The sequence below is a fragment of the Mycteria americana genome, chromosome 5, assembly GCF_035582795.1.
Source record: "Mycteria americana isolate JAX WOST 10 ecotype Jacksonville Zoo and Gardens chromosome 5, USCA_MyAme_1.0, whole genome shotgun sequence".
Classification (NCBI taxonomy): Eukaryota; Metazoa; Chordata; class Aves; order Ciconiiformes; family Ciconiidae; genus Mycteria; species Mycteria americana.
Genome location: NC_134369.1, coordinates 19,660,361 through 19,680,224, shown reverse-complemented (window position 1 = coordinate 19,680,224; position 19,864 = coordinate 19,660,361). Strand labels below are relative to the sequence as shown.

Here is a 19,864-nt window from a genome sequence, read left to right as displayed (position 1 = left end):
GCTGAAAGATGATGTTTGTGCCATTCTGTTGTTGCCCATTGTCAGCTCAAAAATTAAGATTGTAAAGAAACTGCACAGTGGTTTATATGTTTCCAGACACTTCTCAGTACTTGTGAGCTGAGAGTGCACACAAACTGTTCAGTCTAGTACTGAATATAAGCAAAGTATGGTTTCTTTTCCATTCTTGCCCAGATAAGGCCAGACCCACCACCAATCCTAAAAATGGATAAAACCATTATCCTTTGTCCTGAAGTCAGCCACACCTACACCCACCAAGAGACCAATGGATGCCCAAAACATAGGGGAGGAAATAGCTGATGCATCTTCACATGTCTGACAGCAGGAATTCTTGTGGATTATCATATCAGACCAAACACTGGTGGTAGATTGTGCAAGTAATCATACACTGAATTAATTTTTTTGGCCTGACTTGTGTGTTAACCCAAAGAAGAATAGCCAGTGACAGGGCCTTCATGGTAACTGAAGTGCCTAGAAGTCACTGTTAATAAGGGAAAGAAATTGTCAGCTTTGGTTATCAGGCTTAAAGTGGTTCCAACAGGTTTCTAAAGACAACAGAAATGAAACCAGAAGGTTGGCTCATTTTCTCTGCAATCTCCAGTATGGCTTTGATCCAAAGTTGCTTCGTGAACAAGACATCAGGTAACATGGCTAAATGGAAACATTATTCCCACAGGGTTTCCGCTATGTGGAAGAGGAGGGTCAGTGCTGCAGCCAGTGCCAGCAAGAGGCATGTGTGGCAAAGTTTCCATTTGGCAGTGTGACCATTGAGGTGAGCACTCCCTTGCTCTGCACACAAGGCTGAATTGTCAAAAAGACGTCAGCATTTTTTGAACTGGGGTCATACATTTTGAGGCTGGGAAGACCTCTAGGAGATTTAAAAATGTCTGTATTTCCAAAGTAAATGTAGATGTTTATACAGCTGCTCTCTGCTGTGTGCATCTCACAGGCACCACTGTGTTGAAAATCATGCATCTCTGGCAGGAATGGAAATCAAGTTACCACCCATCCTCCTCACATGCAACAGAGAGAAATAATTTGGAGGGGATGGTGACATTGTGTAATACTGCTCTTGCAGAGAAACGTGGGCTGGCTTCACATCGTTCTGCTCCGATCTGGAAACAGCGTCATTATCTTGTCCTGGAGATACAGGGCTAAATAGTGTGAGCAAGCTGATATAGCTGTACTACCACTAGTTCTGAATTTGCTGAGGCGGAAATCAAAAGTGGCATAGCTGCTGTAGTGTAGTGTGACTTGGTAACACACCCAGGTAATACGTCATGTCTTATGAGCATAGCATTGTGTAGACATGGGCTGAGCCTCAGGTTAGCTCTTTGGTTTTATTACAGCCTGCTACTCCTGTGAACGGTTAATGACACTGTCTCAATCAGTGACTATTGTCTTACATGCTATTGCTTCTCTGGTAGCTCTTGTGTTCTACATCTTTGCTATTTCATCCTTTTGTTCCTTGCTAATTTATCTTGCAAGCTAGCTTCTCCTGTGCCGATATACAATTTTTATGTTTCCATGAGGAGGTTTTACATTTCATTAACCTCTATTATGAAGACTTTTCTCCTCTTCCACACTTTTTACTTTTCTTCCATCTATTAAAAATCTGTTGAAATCCTTTAAAATTTTTTTTTTTTTGTGTATATTTTATTCCACATACATTCACACACCTACCTTCTGGCATTTCTGTTCATACCGCTGTGCTCATTCTGCCACCATCTTTTGATTCTTTCGACCTAGGTGGCCACAGAAGGGATTTTGCATAGGCTGGTGGTGGGTGAGCTTGGTACATAATTTGCAGATGTGAGTTCCAGACATCTCAGCACTTTCAGAGTGATATGAACAACCCATTCCCTCTGCCAGTTCATTGACTGTATTACTGCTGCATTATTCTATTTTTATTGCTATACTATATTGGGTTGGGGTTTTTTTTCTGTTTTTATTCAGGTTGGAAAGAGTTATAAAGCTCCATATGATAACTGTACTCAGTACACATGCACTGAATCAGCAGGCCAGTTTTCCTTGACTAGTACAGTAAAGGTCTGCCTACCATTTGAAGAATCAAGCTGTGTCCCAGTAAGTATTTTAGAGCCAGAAAAAAAGCCTTCTGAAATGAGCCCTGCTGCTGGTCTGGGAGTTTTCTTTACTGTTTTGAATGAGCCAGTTCAGTATTTCTTGATCTTTCTGAACTGATCAGCCTTGTTTGAAGGAAATGTACTTTTTCAGCCCTGAAATGGGCTCCTGAATTTCACTCCTGAATGGAGTGTCCCATGGAAGTAAAACAAAACTATTTGCAAACAACCCACACATTTTACTTGTTGTGGGATAAGCACTAGAACTTGAAAGAAAAGAGTGTCGGGGCAATAGCAAGGTGGGATTTTTCATCACTTGAGAAACACCAGTGTCACAAAATAAAATTGAGCAAATGGTAACTCACCATAGACCCTTGGGGGAATCCATGAACACAGTGTCTTCTGATATGTGGTGGACCACTAAGCAAAGAAGTGGTACATGAATGAGCAAGGGGTATCATTTATGCCCTGGCTTTCCACAATTAGTGGTTTCCAGTAACTTTCAGAAGCGTTGTTGGGCTTTGCAGCAGATCTGAAAACCAAAGCAGGGACAGAGACAGCCATTGACTTGAATTAGCTTTGGGGTAGGTACTGTGCAGGTCAGGCTGTTCAATTCCAGGAGCAGCTGCTGTTCTCTGGGGCTGGGGTTTTGTGCTGGCTTCTATAGGACCTACATAAGGTCAGGCATGTATTACAGGACATCTTACCTGGCTTGTGAGAGGATATGTAGTTTTAAGAAAATTAAATCCCTTCCTTACAGGATTTTTTTAAAGTAGTTTTATACATAATTGGTACACAAATAAGTCTGATGAGGAAGAGATGAGGGAATATACCTGAACTCTCATCGTTGCTACTAGCTGCTTAGCAATATGTGCATCTGAACTGTTATGGTTATGTTTGCTTTCAATACAGGGGACAGTTGATGTGACTTCAGATGGCTGTTGTAAGACATGTGAGTGCATTAAATCACTGATTCCCTATGCCAATACTGTTAGGTTCTCCCCTGCTTGTAGTCCTGTTTCGGCATGCACTGAGAGTCTGCAGTTTCCACAGGCTGGAAGACTGTTCTTCCAGCAGCAGACCTGTTTTGTACCTCACAGCTGAGGTTAAAAATCCACTCACAGCTGAGGCTAAAAATCTGCCTCATTCTTCCAATGGGGACACTAAAATTCTTTGATCTCTTTTTCTGTGCTTTTGAATAATTGAAATACTGTTAGTTTGAACTATAGTCCTGATAAGAAAATTTGTAGAAAATATGTTCTGTATTCTTCCATCTGGAAACTGCATGGAAAAAAGGGTCTTTTTTCTGTAGCATCCACCCAGAAATCATAGGTTGTTATAAAGTCACTAATGTAATTTATAGCAATTCTAAAAAACCCAAACCTTTCATGTCTCCTTTAGGTCTTGGTTCAACAATATCTTTACATGAACTTATACATAAGTCTTCATTTAAGCTAGTCCACAAACAGAAAAGTGCCTTGACCAGCAGGAAATTGCTTTGCTGAGTTAGTGCCTCTTTGCACTCTCATTCGGTTTTTTGGTTATGCATTTGTAAAAAGTTTTAGTAGGATGATCTGCCCTTTGTTTCCTAGCAGATACCTTTCAAAACACTTACTCCCCAGTCTGAAGAAGTCTAACAGAAGTGTTCTCCTCCACAGGTATCGACCTGCCACATAAATGCAAACGCAATGTGAAAGAGCAGTATATTGTCCACGACAACTGTAAATCAGCTGCTCCAGTCTCAGTGCCCTTTTGTGAAGGGACATGCAGTACCTATTCTGTGTAAGTAGGAAACCTTTCTCTGTCCTCCTCCATGTCTGGTTTTCCTGTGTTCTTTTTGCCAATGGGCTGCAGCTGTTTGTCACCTCCCCCGCTGTGTGCAGAACGGCAGTCATTAGCAGTGTGACTAAATGTCTTTAGTGCGACAGGAGTGCCTTATCTTAGTTAGGAAAATAGGTCCCTTTGAAAGGACATCAGCTAAATTTATTAACTACCTGTCCGTAAACATGTCCTTATGTGGTTTTTGAACAGCTCTGGTGTTTAATGGAGTTTTTTCCTGCTCTTTGTTCTTTTCTGTCTTGTCAGAATGGGCCTAACCCAAAATCCACTGAAATTACTGGGATTTTCCCCATTGATGTCAGAGGATCTGGCCCTGAATGGCTAGTAGCATCCTGAGGAAAGACTGTTATGAATAAGCAGAAAAATAGATAGGAAATTTTGCTCCCCTGCTCCTTAGAAGTACCTCCATTTGGAGCAGCAAATTCTGATCAGTTTTACGGATCGGGAAGACAACAGGCAGCAGATTGATGTGCATATCTCATTTCTACAGGTATTCCTTCGAGGCTAGTGAAATGGAACACAAATGCATTTGCTGCCATGAAAAAAGGAGTCATGAAGTGAAGGTGGAACTGGTTTGCTCTGAGCATAAGACAGTCCAATTCACATATGTTCATGTAGATGAATGTGGATGTGTGGAAACAAAATGCCCAAAGAGAAGAACATGAGCATAAACTAAAGAAAACATTTCAGCTCCCATTTAATGCTTCCCTAGCAAGTGAGTAGTTTAGAAAACAGCTGTGAGTAACCTTCAAATGACCATACCTGTCTCTTGTGCTTTTTCCTTCTGGTATTATACACAGTTATGGAAATTAGCTAAAGATTTTACTCTAAATGTTTGTAGAATAAACTGCATTTCAAAGAGGACTTGTTCTCCTGTTTCAGTGATGCTGCTAATGGGGCAAGGTGGCTAATGTCTTTAATCCCCTAGTGGTGTATAAACCAAGGTTATTACAAGACACTCTAGAGACAGCTAATGCCTTTCAAAAGTCCTGCCTGAAGAAAGTGCACATTGTAAAACCATAACCACACACATCACTTCATTTCCCTTAGAAGGGAAACAGCAATCACTTCCACCGCTGCGGTTCAGTCAGAGAGGCAGGACTCAGCTCAGGGGCACATTTGCGTTCTTCTCCCCAGTGGTCCTGAACCTTTGGCTGTGACTCCTGGTCACTAGAGGAAAGCAAGGTGCTTTTTTCCTTCTGCACAGTGAGCACTACATCATGAGTGTAAAAACATGTTTTACAAATACACTACAAAATTACTGTATTTGCACCCTTATTGTGAGTCCTTATCTCACTGGTGTTTTTATTATTTGCCAACATCAAACTCTGAGCTGTGTGTCAGGTGAGAGACTGATGTTCAGTCTTGCTACTGGTTACATGACTATGATTTGTATTATAAACAATTGACTCCCAGCTAGCATGTCCAATGGTACTGGTGACAGTTTTCTATGTAGGCAGGGATCAAAATGGTCCAACAATACCTTCAGAGTACACAAGGAAGGCAGATGCTTCTGCTACTTGAGCAATTTGGTCTTTCATGACCTGAAAGAGAACTGAGGACTGTGAAGTTCTTAGAGTGCAGTGTCCTGCAGCCTGCTGTGTGTGGGCTTTTGGGAATTGTTTTGAAGGGAGTGCTTTTGAACTGACCAAGTAGATATGAAGTGCATTCACCTTTAGCTTTCAGTTTTAAAATGCTGCAGCTATTGAGCCTGAAGTAATCGTCAGTTTAATACTTTTTCATAATAAAACATTTCCGCTGATGTCAGGTTACTTTCATGTCCACTGTTTCATTATGGTGTTACTGATCTTAAAATTGTGGGTATCCTTGGCTTTGAATAGGCCTAGTTGAATGGCACGTGTTTTTCTCCGCTCTCACCTGAGAGTGCCATGCTTATTGGGTCATCGCTGTGATGCAATAGGGCAGTCCATGTTATGCCTCTGCAGGATTCAGCTCAGATTGTCTTAACTAACCCATTCTCCAGCCTCTTTCTGGAATGACTGTCTCAGCCTAAGGCTGGTGTAAGAGTCCCTGGGAAGTTATCAGTTTCTCAGCACTGGGTATTTAGAGAGCCAGGGTAGCCGGCTTAGACAGCTGAAGTCAGAGGAGGTGAATTTCATCCTTTGTTTTTATTCTGTTTCCTTATAAACAATAAAAGAGATGCTAGGTGTACCTAACGATCACAGTGGGAATAAGCGCACTGTAGGTATCTTTGGGAAACATGGACAACAAAATCCAACAAGGTGTTTGTGCTGAAGTAAAGAATTATAGAATCATAGAACATCTCAAGTTGGAAGGGACCCATAAGGATCATCGTATCGAACCTAACTGTCCCATTCCCAGCTGCTGCACTAGTCAGTGGACCAGTTTGCTTGATTATAAATGATAGGAATCTCCAAATAATTCAGTTAACTGCCAGTGCAATGCAACTCCCTTGGAAGGCATGTGTTGCAATTGCTTGACAGTGAGGTTCATGTATAAATTTCACATTAGGCCAGAAAATGTTCCTACTGATACAAATTAAGTGCATGAATTCTTTTACAATGCAAAGAACAGCAGCAAAAAAGGACATTCTTTTCTTTCCTCCTTGCCTTTCCCTGAGGGGGAAGAAATAATTCTTGAGTGCTTTTGTCATCGGAAGAGTAAACAGGCTCTGTAAGTAGTCAGATACACACTCATGTAAACCCTGCAAATCAATCATTCTCAGCAGGATGGCTTAGCAAGAACACGATCAGAAACCTTTCCCATCTCTGCATTATCTTCAGGTGGCAGAATGGCATAAAACACAATCTAATCTTACCAAGTGTACTTAGATTTCTGTTCTCCTGTGTGTTTTAGTGATGATGAGACTTTATACAGAAACTGAGAATGGCATTGATTTAAAGGTATACTTTCCTGTTCATTTTTGGCATGCATTTTGCTTTTCAGGCAAGTGAAATGCTGGAACCAAAGGCATATTCCCATCTCCAGAGTGCTTTTGAACAGATGATCATGTGAAATCTCACATGCTCCTTCTGCTTTCCCAGTTTACCCCTGGCACTTAATTTACTCACTCAGTCCAGCATCTCACTATTTACAGCTCCGATGGCCGGGTATTAAAGTCACCTCATTGGTCCTCTGTTCGCAGGTCCAGGGTCCTATTTAGCTGAGATGCAGCCAGCAAGGCAAAGCCTCTTTAATGAGAACTTTCAGCTCCCTCAGCTCAGAGATAGTCAATGGGTCAAACATCTCCCCTCACACACACACACACAAATACACAGAAACAAAAATCAGCCTGAAACCTGCTCAATCTTGGGAAAGCAGTAGGCTGGAAGCAAATAGATACAATGGCCAACTTGCAAGCTGGCCCTTCTTGCTAAGTAGCTCTGCCTCTGCATGCGGCAGCTTTGCCGCTTGCACAGAACAAGCTGGACTGCAGCTAAAGTCTGTGTGTCCTTCTCTAAGCTGTTGTCACAAGGTGCCACCAGAACTGGCAAAGTTGAACACAGGCAGCTCTTCCAGGAAAAGCTTCCCTGTGAATGCTTTATTTGACCATGATCCTGCTGCTGCTGTTGTGTGGCTGCTTCTCACGTGTGCACGGTCAAGCCCCCATCTGTAGCCCCAGGCCATCTTTTCCAGTTAGTGACTAGTCTCTGCAAGTCAAATATTTCCTTGGCGTAACTCAAGAAAAGTCAGTGGCATTGTTCCAAGTACTGTTTCTTCCTTTTGCGTGAATTCTTTACACCAGCATCCACTTCAATAGGGTAACCCCAGGAGAACCAGCATTCAGCTGAGCCAGTTGGGCCAGGGTTCAGCTGGTTTCAGCCTGTAGCCATTCTTTTCTTATCATGCAAGGATGGTACTCCCACTCACTGAACAGTTCTGAGGCAATACACCAGGAAGTACTGTCCCATATTGCTAAAATAAATATTTGCTGGAGATACTGCCTCGTGTCAGGTAAGCAAGTCCTAAGACACTTTATCATGTCACTGCTGTGCTCTGAGCCTGCGTTGCCATTATGAGATGAACTCTGACTTGCCTGTTGGTTTGTGGCTTGGAAAGGTCAGTTCGCAACACTACTTTGACGTAATTTAGCTAAATTTTTGTCTGGCTTTTGTTACCAATTATTGGTGTTTGCAAGGAGGAAAAGAAAATTAAAGGTGTGCTCTGGATTTTTATTTGGGGAGAGGCACTGTTCTTTTACAACTTTTCCACTGAGCAGATCCCCTGGCTGTGGAATCGGACCTCTAGTGTTATCTACGGTGTGCTGTATCGATATCAATCTATCCTGGTATCTAGAATCTCGAGCTGAAACCAAAGACTGTGAACTGTAAATGCCCTCTAATACAGAAGGGATTGTTTAAAAGAATGTTGCACCTATTTTGTTTCAGCGTACCAGCTTAACAATAAGAATGAGAAAGTTGCAATGTAAACATGAAGAAATTTGTCTAAATATCACTCAGGAAAGTTATCTGATTAAGTAATGAACCAGAAAAGAAAATAATCTGGCAAATTCGATGGATCACCTTGCAGATAGGGGGGAGACCAAGCACTGGGTGGTCTGAGAGCTGTGCCTGACTCTTCTACAGGTTCGTGTGCTCAAACACATGTTCTTGGCCTTGTTCTATTTCCTTTCTGATCTAAGATAAGGATAAAGGTAGGCTTTTGTTTCTTTTCTGTGATTGTAACATTTAAGTTCATAAAACCTTTTTGCAGTAGTATATAACAGGCTATTTGCAAACCTGAAGCCACTACACTCGCTTTTGTCAGGCATCCCAAGCATCCTTTAGGAGAAAGAACTGTGACAATTTTCCAAAGACACCAAGACAAAGGTATCAGTTGTGAAAATCTTTCTGGTTTCTACACTTCAAAGGATCTGATTATTCAGTATCTTTAGGGCAACAATGGAGTCTCAGTTTACCTTGTACAAGGCCATTCTCACAGCCATTTAATTCTTTGACAACAGCAATCCCTCTTTCAGGAAAACAACCCCATCAGGAAAACAACCGCACATCAGTGGTGTGCCCAGGCAATTGGCTTTGTGTCAAAAGTAGGCCAGGGTTTGATCATGAAGCTACAGAGAGGTTGTAATTTCTTATGCACTTTACTTTTCTCTAGGTGTGAAGACCCAGTTTTCATCAGTAGTCTCTAAGGCAGTTTAATTGATACTCACTGGCTTTAATTTAAAGTTTTTTTTAATTCAAAGGGAATCTGTCCAGTGGCTTTCTGTAACTGTAGGTTGATGCCTCCGTTTATAGATACCACTGTTTCACTCGAGCTTGCTTTCTGTGAAGGCTCTTTTTAAAACATCCTCCCTGATGGAAAGAAATTATTTAGCTACTGATACTCCAGAGGATCCAGTCCAGTGGGATCTCCCATTGATATGAGTGATGAAATCAAAGAGGACTGGGTGCGTAGGCTCTGGTTTATCCCACCTACCTAAAAAAACATACGTGTAAATTAGGAGTTGAGGAACTGTAGTCTTTCTGTGTAGTTACTGAAAATTGCTATGCATCTTAACCTGAGAGCTCAACTGTCTTCTGGAAATGCCCCCACCTCTCCCTCTTTTGACTTCATAGGCAGTCTAAGTAAGTAAGGCAGTCTAAGTAATGCAGTCTAAGTAAGTACAGCCCTATCTCATCTAAATCCTTTAAAGCAATGTAAGAAGTTGATCCCAAATGCCAATTTTATACATTTGTAACAGGAAGCACCAGATATTTGCTGCAAATTCTGCCAACCCTATGTCCTACCTTAAACATCTCAATCATCCACAGTGAAAGAGCCTTTCACCCTGATTTCTAATAAGAATGATGTTGAGAACAGTTTCATCGTTTTTGACAGGTTCTTTGGTGAGGGCTTCATCTCGCTTACTTCTAACATTTGTAGTGATCTTGTGAATTTTCCCTTTACTCCCTTTTGGTTTTTTAAATGTAGTCCTTAGTAACTGATCTCATTCTCAACCCTGACACAGAGTAAGTCATATTTTGACCTACATCAATGTCCCTTAGCATGACTCCAGCAAATCAAAGGGAGCTTAAAACTGGTCTAACTTAGAAGGCAGGGAGTTTGCTGCCATTTCTATGTGGTTTATATGTAAGTTAAGTTCAGCTTGAATTTCTGAAGGCCATTGAAGAAGTGCATAAACCCTTCTGTGTTCCAGCTCTGAAATGTTTTTTTTCCATGTCACCACCTCTCCCTACACTGCTATTCGAAGATAATAATGAGGCAAGCCCATTGCCACTCCTTTACAGCATCTTGCCTTCACTTCTTTACATATCCAGACATTTTTCTATATTGACCGAACCATTTCTCATAATGCCATAAAAGCCTGGCTTAATACCAGAGTTTAATCTGACCCTCAGTGAGCATTGTTCTATAAACAAAAGGCTGCCAAAGTGCAATGTAGCCACACCAGCTGCTACTTTATGGTCTGGAATTAGCTTTTCCTCAAGGGCTATTTCTTTCAAGGACCACAGCAGATACCTTTACATCCCCAAGCACCCCAACTTACTTCTAGCTTGCTTGCTTACACTTTTTGTTAGCTCTTGATGATGTTCTCTGGCTTTTTCAGATGCAGTCATTTCAGGTTAGGCATGGAAAAGATTTCCTGGGTACATGATATATGCTATAAATCCATCTTTCTTTACTGTTACTCCAGGAAAATTTTGAGGAACTGCTACAATTCATCACACCCTTCCTAAGTAACTAGTTTGGGATATCCTTCAAAGAATTTTTATAGCCTGCAATGCCTGCTGTGTATGGCGAAGTGCCTGTCTGAAGGCTGTTTACTGACAACCAGAATAGCCCTGTGGCACCAGAGTGGATGCTTGTTCTTCTCCATCACCAAATACATTGGACTGGACACCTTCCTAAAGACATCTGTGCCTTTCCAGCAGCAAGTAGTTGATTGGGTGACATTTTTGTATCCTGTGTTGTGCTGCTCAGACTAGATTATGACAATGACCCTTATAGCCTTTGCAAAAGGAAAAGCAGTTTCAGGCACATTCTCACCCTACATCCACACTTTCATAATTGGGTAATTAGGTATTCGACTACTGGTCATGCAAAGATTTCTGGCAGAAACAGAAGCTATGCCTATTAATTCACCTTTCCCTCAAGCTCGATGACTTGAAAAAATCTTACCCCCCCCAAGTTAAAAAAACAAAGTTTTTCCAACACTCTCATATTTTACTTTCAGAGCAGTGCTTGAGAGTGTGCTCGACTTCCCTGACATGTTTTTATTAATAACTAATGAATTAAGCTGCTTGCTTTTGATGTTGATTTTTCATTGCAGAGTAAGACTCAGTGAAAGGAGTTTCTTTGCATCCTGGACATGAGTGCTGCTGCTGTGTCTTAGGTCTACCTGACTGATATTTGTCCTGGGATAGCACGGCACTTCTGATAACAAAATTGTCTGTTCTATAAAAAGCCTAAAGAAATGAGTTGTTATCTTATTAGATGAACATCACTGTGTAATATCACCCTTGCTCGCAGATACTGGGGGATTCCATAATATAGTTACGTTTCACTGGTACTGAATCACTTCAAATTCTCTGGTTTCTAATAGCTTTGGGCCTGATTCTCTTCTAGTTTCTAATTTATAAATCTGGGATAATCCAGGAATCATCTTTTTTTTAATCACAGCTTTTTATTACAGCTTTAAAACTGAGCTACATTTTTAGTTTTCATTTCTCTCATAAGGTGGGCTGCCTTGCGTGAGAAGATTCTCCTAACAAAGCAATAAATAGCAAAGTTTTTCATTATCATCAGCAAAGATGAATACTTTGTACATGGAGCTTGTAAAACACTGCAGCCTTCAACTATTTGAACAAAATAGTCTGTTAATAATGCATGCAAGGGATTATTAGTAATTAAGAACTGTTTCTCCTTGTTCCTGCAGTCAAAACAACGAAGCAAACATTGAAATATGTAATCTTTGTTGCTAATGGATTCTGACTGGACTAGCAGGTCCTGATTCATCTGTACAGCTTTCTTTGAAGGAAATACAAATTAGTTATGTGTTCAGTCTGCACTACAGCTGGAGACACGAGATGGGTCAGTACTGTCCTTTTGAGTGAAATACATGCTTACACCAGCAGAATCTGAAAATGAGAAAAGCCCTTGATCTCTGTGAAAACCCCAATCTGTCATTTGATACAAGCTGACATGGAAAGCAGTGTTATGATGTGACAGAAACGTGGTGTGACAGGATCCCTAGCCAGCCAGTTTACTGAAGTGGAATGTTTTTAAAGTAAAAAGGGCTCTCCCATGCCAAAAAAATACCAGATACTCCCAGTATTTTACTAGAGTACAAAATAATAATCTGCAACAGGATGAGTCTCAGCAGAGGAACTGAAGAGCTGTTGAGCAAATCTGATTTTAAAAGGTTTGATTAAATAGGTCCCATCAGCTGTGTTCATGAAGAGTGAGTCCTTTCACCCAGTCCACCCGCTGCCAGTACCACTGGGGTTGCTAGGTCTCTTCAGGGTCCCTGGTAAGCCTCCTTCTCTCCCTTGCCTCTGAAGTTTGGCTTTGGGTCTGCTCTTGGCTGCACAAAGCCCCTGCTCCTCCTTCTCTCCCTGTCTGCACTCCTGTTGCAGGCTCATCCCATATCTTTCACAACCTGTCTAGATTCATTTGCCCTCCCAAATCTTCTCCCGGCTAAGCCTGTACAGTTAATCTCAGGAAAGGAGCCATCTCCCCTTCCTCGAGAGGGTCTGCTTTAGGCTGCAACAAGTATTGGGTAACCCCCAGTATCAGTGTAGACTGGGTGATGCGAGGTTGAGAGCAGCACTGCAGAGAAGGACTTGAGGATACTGGTGGATGTAAAATTGGACATGAACTGGCAATGTGTGCTTGCAGCCCAGAAAACAAATCACATCCTGGGCTGCATCAAAAGAAGCAAGGCCAGCAGGTCGAGGGAGGTGATTCTCACCCAGCACAAGAAAGACATGGACCTGTTAGGTCCAGAGGAGAGCCACGAAAATGATCAGAGGGCTGGAACAGATCAGAGGGTTGTTCACCCTAGAGAAGAGAAGGCTCCGGGAGACCTTACAGCAGCCTTTCAATATAAAAAAGGCACTTATAAGAAAGATATAGAAAGACTTTTTACCAGGGCCTGTAGTGACATGACAATGGACAACAGTTTTAAACTGGAAGAGGGTAGGTTTAAATCGCATATAAGGAAGAATTTCTTTATGATAACGGTGGTGGGGCACTGGAACAGGTTTCCCACAGAAGTTGTGGGTGCCCCATCATTGGCAGTGTTCAAAGTCAGGGTGGACAGGGCTTTGAGCAACCTGATCTAGTGAAAGATGTCCCTGCCCGTGGCAGGGGTGTTGGACTAGATGATCTTTGAAGGTCCGTTCCAACCCAAACCACTTTATGAATCTATGATTCTAAGTGTTCTTCTTCCTTACAGAGACACTTCCTTTAACAGAACATACAACAAACAGCAGTTATTTTCACCAAACTGAAAATCAGTAATGGTTACTTTGGGGGCTTTTATTTTTAATAAACACAAAGACCAGTGAAAAGCATGGCAGTGCTCTGCATCCCTCTTAGGCAGAGGAAACCACTCCAGTACCTCCCACCACCACCAAAAATCCCTCCTAGCTTGTCCTCTGGGCCTCTGTCTCTAACCTGCCAGGGCACACCAGATGGCTTTCTAGTTGTTTAAACTTGAGTTAAAAGTTGTTCAAATTGTAGTAATTTTTGCTGTTAAAAAATTTCATGCATAATTGCATCACTGGAACAGAAACCTCTTGCAAATCTGTACTTCCCCTTCAGTGACACTGTTACTCCTGGGCTCACTATGAATACTCAGCATGGCATCTTATTTATTTTACATAAATCCTGGTTTTCTTTGAGCAAAGATTTGCAATAATGTGTCAGAAAATAACCTTGGTCTGTACCTTTTGCAGTATTTTTAAATGTGACAAATTGCCAAGGTGAAAAAAATCCAGAAGTGAATTTTTTTAAAACTGTTTGACTTAGATTAGGTTACTATACTGCTATATTCACAATATTATTTGTGCTCTGGCTTTTAAATTATACCAGGGTATTGTAGGCATTCCAGAAATGAAACTTTATAAAGTGCCAGTTCATTCACTCTCGCAGGCCTTGATTTTTCCTTTACAATATCTAGAGAGCACAATTAGTACAATGAAGCTATTAACAGAACAAATTAAAAGCTGAACCTCTATGTTACACCTAAAAGTACCAAGATGCTTTCTAATGTTTTGATAGAGGATTAGACTAAACTGCATCCACGAAGGTGAAATTCTAAGAAAAAAAAGCCACAGTTTGACCATGTCTCCATCCTAGGTAAGCATTTTCTTGATTTACTGGAAATTATTTTTTGATTTAAGAGAAACATGGAGAAAAATTATTTTTAAACCAGTTCTGGAGATAAATTACTTGCTGGCCTTCCATTTCATTAAATGTCAGAATATTTAGCATGATGAGAATTTTATTGATAATCCTTATGGCTATACTTAACTATTCTTAAGTGGTTTTTTAGATATAATTTATGATTTCCTACTATGTATTTTCATAGCCTTTTTTTTTTTCTTCTGCTTGCATCAGGGTCTAGTGCACTCATTTTACTGATGGCATTCTCTCCATACATTTATATCATCAGTTATGGAACATCTTATTATGGATGACTTTACATCAGTTTTTGCATAGGATATGCATGTATAGAGAAAATATTAAGTACTGCTGATTGTGTTACCCTTTAAGTCCACTTGAAACAATCCTATGTTGCTATTGCAGGTGTTACTGTTTTTACTTAGGCCAATATAAGCTAGAACAAAATTCACTGAAGTCAACAGAACTTTAGTGAGATAATAAAGAAATGGTGTGAAGAGAGTTATTCTTTTGTTTACATTAAAGCATTAGATTTATTAGTACTACATCCATTTGATTGTATACCAGTCCTGCTATTTCATGTATCCTGTATTATAGTACTCCTAATTCCTACTTACAACCATAGTCCTTCTGTCTGTAAATATGAATGTTTGTTGAGAACCAAAAAGATCTGATGCTGATAGAGCTTTTTCAGGTGAAGGATGAAGAGCCAATTTGCATATTTTGGTGCACACACCATCTGCACCCAGAAAGTCCATAGAAGAAGGATAGAATAATCAACAGGTTTTACAGAGGTATTTACTTTTTCTTCCTTAATCTGAAATCAGGTATAGTTTGTAAGCCATCAAAAGTGAAAGGCCCTGTAACAATTTTTCTTAAGGAATGGCAAAGGCAAAAAACCTATTGGGTTTAAGGTAGAGATCAATACATTTATGAGAGATTACCTGATGTGATTCCTTCCAGATACAAGAAGGGAATCCGATGACCTGAGAACTCTTTTCCACTTTGAGGTTCTTAACAAATTTCATGGGTTGACCAGGGACATTAGTTTTAGTGGCACAAGTCAGGAGGGCCACGTTGATGCTTTTAGTGCACATTAAAGTCCATATTGCCTGTTTGAACATGTTCCTGACCGTTGGCGTTTTTCTGTATGGAGAGCCAAGTTAAACTTCATCCTCTTGCTTTCAGTACGTTATTTGACATAAATCATGGCTGCAATGGCATGTCCAGGACCTTTGCCAGATTGGGCATTTAATGTAGCTTACGTCCTGAGCTACCGTTCTTTACCCAGCTCCCACACTGTTTTTTTAGGACTAGCATTATAATTTCTATTATAATTGCGGTAATGTCACTGAATGTCACCTTATCTTATGTGTGACCCTTTCTTCACCATGAATGTGCCGATCTCAAAGCCTGCAGTTAAATCAAGTAACCTGGCTTTTTTGTTGCTGTGCCTGACAGGGAGATGTGGAGGCTTGTAAGACTGTCTCTGTTTCATGATTCATGTGCTGTTTGAAATTCACTGTCACAAATTCAGACTGTCTTGGGTGTTCATACTGCAAAAAAGGTGACCATATTTCCTTCATCCTAGCTCAGCCATATTTTCTTTTTAGGATAGCATATCCTGTGGACCAAGTGTTACTCCAGTGATATTCTGCCATGCTTTGGGAGGTCCCAAAGGAAAACATTAGTGAAGCAAACTGCTCTGTGTCACTAGTGATGTTCCTGCACTGGACAATGTTTGCTTTTCAAAACCCGTGTTCAATAGAGGTAATAAATCATTTAATTGCTTTCCACATGTCTGCTGCGGCACAGCTAACCTCCTGCTTAACTGGCCAGGCAGACTTCAGCAAACATTGTACACAGGAGAGGTGAAAAGGGGCCCAAACATAATGGCAGGAGAAAATTTGTTTCTGTGTTGGCAAAAGCAACTATTTCTCCCTAAATCAAATGCCAGCACAATGGAATCACCCCAAAATACAGTATATTGTGTTGCTCTTAGGTTTTAGCATGGGAGTCTGTACCCTCATTGTTCTTTCCAGTGTACCAGTAGAGTAGTAGTGTTTACTGTACAATTTCCATGGGTTCAGCTTTTGTGCTTAGTTAATTACAAGGAAGCAGCTACAATTTAAAGTCATTGCATTACTGAAAACAGGACAAAGTGCTATCAGACAAAACTTTTATGTTCTGTAACTGAGCAAGTGCTTTCGAATGGCTTTTAAGGCACTATGGACTTCATTCTTCCTACCCATGTCCAGTCCTGAGTCTTTTTCACCATGTACCAGTGAGCTCCACATCAAAGGAGTTTAGTAAATTGGCAATGTCAGTGTCAGTGACAGGAGCTACCTGGGGAACAGCAGATGATCTACATGGGGTCTGGAGAAGTCCTTTGGCCTGTCGTTCAAAAAACGTCCAGTGGAAGATGACAAGGGCCAACACTGCAAAAAGTTATTGATGCAAAAGGCTTTTAATGTGTTCACTGGAGATGCTAAAGAAGCAGTAATGAGACAAACCCAGGTCTGCTAGACAAGGACCACTGGTTTCCTGTAAAAATGAACCAGACTTAAAGAAGCAACTTAGTTGCAAAAATGGTGGACTCATCTCTTCCCTTTTAAACTGTACCTCAGATTCACAATCTGGAAATGCTCCTGAGCAACAAACTTCCTAAGAAATGGACTAAAAGTAGCTGCATTCGTGTTTTCTCCCAGTGATGTTACTAAAGATTCCTTATTTTTTTTAGAAGAATTCAGTTTCTGTTGATGACCCACCAAGGGTGAGTCTCCGCAGAGCCAAATGTTAGTGGCTGGAGGGTTTGCCTCTAAGCTTGTCAGATGTATTGCACATCACTCAATGTCCTGAATAGTTCAAGTATACAATAAAACCACTCCCAGTGACACCCTTGGCTTTGGAAAAGCTGCTGCCTAGTGAAGTTCCTAATTTTTTTTTTTTCTCTTTATATTCAGTTCATTCTTTTCAATGGTTGTTTATAATTTTGCAACCATTTTACGTCTTGGTTCTCACTTTACTTTTTCAACTGAGTTTATCAGCAAATGCTGGCTTGTTAAAAAAGAAACGTTTCTGATGGAAACTAGTATCAAAGCACTTGTCTCATTTTACCCTTTAAACGTACCTTTACTTAAATTAAACGTAAATCCTGGAAAATAAACTAAGTAGTGACACCACACTTCCTGTTCTGCTTTCTCCACTTGTACTGGTTGATTAGTGAACTTACTGAAAGCTTATCTCCTTACGGAAATGAATTTGGATTAAGGGCGTGTGTAAGAATTTAAACTGTGCTGCTTGTCATTGATTGGCTTTCTGGGTGATTGCTCTTATCTGGGAATTAAGAGTGGTCTGTGCACAAAGCCAATTCAAAATAAGACACTCTTTCCTGCTTCAGAAAGCTTTTTTTTTCCCCTGAATTACCTTCCTCTACAAAGTACACCTATTCTGGGATAACAGGGTCACACAAGGAGCGAGTGTCAGTCCTAGCATGAGATACTCAAAAGAGACAGGAAGGGTTGGAAGACAAGGGATGCCTTCTGTGAATAATTTGGAATCTTGGACAACATTTACAATTCTTCCTTATTTGTGGGCAATACAGTATTTATAGTATTTTTCATAGAGGTAGAAGTGTTAATAACCTGGCATCCTGGATATATTCCAGCATGCATACTTCCATTTTGCTTACCCATGTTAGCCCTGTAGTTTCAGCTCCTGTAGCCAAATCATTTGCTTCTTCTTGTTCTAAACAGGCAAATAATAGCCACGTTGTCAGTCTGTTGACTCACAGGGCAGGGCATTCCTACAGCTTGCATTGTTATTACATCTGTTTGGTAAAGAAAGCTCATTATATCACCCATACACAAAACATTTTAGCTAACACCATCTTTCCCTCATCCTTTTAACTATTCAAACATTTACCTAAGGAATAGGCATTTTCCATGCTTGGCCAACAAGAGAATTGGGGTTTGTTTTGTTTTGGGTTGGTTTTACTGGAAAAATAGTTTCCAGACTTTATTTTTCAGAAATGCAGTTTGACTTTTTCTTCTGACATTGTTTTCATCACAAGTGATTGCCATTCTTTCTCTTTTGGCTATTTTCTGATCTTTAGATATGATTAATAGGGCCAATAGATACAATTAGCATACTAACTCTAAGATCACAAATAAAAATCTACACCAAGAAGAACAGAGATTGATTAAATCTTGACACTGGGCTTGTAAGGAGTGCCAATATTGACTACTTCTACTATCTACGTTGGCTAATGATAATGGTAATAATAATACTCACAGATTCTAAGAGAGAAAAAAAATTAATAATTTCTCAGTGAGTAGCACAGATTCTGTGCTCTTATCCCCATCGCTCAGGGATGTTGAGGCAGTGAAGGCAGTGATGGGACACGCTCTATTTACAATGGCTATGTGCCATACATGGTGGAAAGGATTTCACTGTACAGTTCCTAACAAATTCCTCCAAAGCATCCGTGTTTAGCCCTTGAGCAGTAAGAGAAAGAGAAATCATTCATATTACATTTGTATTGGAAAGTTTTTACTTTTGGATTTAAAGAAATACCCCGCTCCCTTAAACACTTCTCCATGTTTTAGTTTCTGATGTGACCGTCCCTGTGGACCTAAACAAAACTATATGAGTCTTGGAAGCCTGTCTGTGTTCACTGAATCAAGAATTAAGAAGACTTTTGTTACATAAAGATGTAGGGATTGTTTGTTTATTTTTAATTGAGATACCTAGCCTAAATTGCCAGGATGTATAGTGTAATGACATTAAGCAGCATGAGCTACTTTTAAGAGTGTTTTTCCCAGGGTTGACCTCACATACCTTTCTTGCGTAAAAACAGCATGCACCTTCCTGCTTCACTCAAGACTGGACAATGAAGGCTTACCTCATGTTTTCTGCACACCCAGAGTGTCAACAGTAATGGCTGAATGGAACCATTGAAATACTAATATTGTTCATTAAGGAGTCTTTTTTCTGCCACTGATTTTTGTCTTGTTTTTTTTCAAAAATCAAGGGAAATTAAACTTAACTAGAATGGCTGCAGCACTGAAAAGAAATGAAGAGTTCCCCTAGGAAGATTTCTTAATGCTGCAGATTTCTTACACGTTTATTTTGGTGGAAAGCATTTTATAAGCTCTATGGAGGAATGAGCAGAGGCATATTTAACAATAAAAAAGGCACTGAAAATGCAATTAATTGGTAGGAAAGTTAACCTCCTTATGTTTTAAACCATGATTTATAGGACCTGTGATGTCGGATATGTTTTCAGTTGAGATAGCATACACACAGTACAATTACTTTATTTCATGAGAGCATTAGGATTCTTGGTGAAGAAAGGCGTTATTATAAATGCAACGCGTGATTATAATCATTAATATGTTAACAATTGTAAGAATTATTGCAAAGGAAGTGAGCTATTTGTTCAAACAATATCATTTTGTCATCAATTCCTACCTATGTACAAAATAAATGGGATTGAATCCAGTCCACAATAATGGCAAAGTCCAACTGAATTTCATTTACAGTGCATTTAGCAGGAAAGAAAGATAATTTGGGAA

General features: G+C 40.3%; 1 protein-coding gene across 1 annotated transcript in view; it reads left to right on the top strand.

Moving 5' to 3' along the window:
• Positions 1–4,704, top strand: part of LOC142410233 (mucin-5B) — a 44,896-nt gene extending 40,192 nt beyond the window's left edge. Inside the window, exons 43-47 of the mRNA XM_075502356.1 lie at positions 695–790; positions 1,975–2,103; positions 3,012–3,051; positions 3,758–3,881; positions 4,429–4,704. Of these exons, the coding sequence (XP_075358471.1) occupies positions 695–790; positions 1,975–2,103; positions 3,012–3,051; positions 3,758–3,881; positions 4,429–4,603 (564 nt within the window). The 3' untranslated portion in view covers positions 4,604–4,704. The remainder of the gene's footprint in view (positions 1–694; positions 791–1,974; positions 2,104–3,011; positions 3,052–3,757; positions 3,882–4,428) is intronic.
• The last annotated feature ends 15,160 nt before the right edge of the window (positions 4,705–19,864 follow it).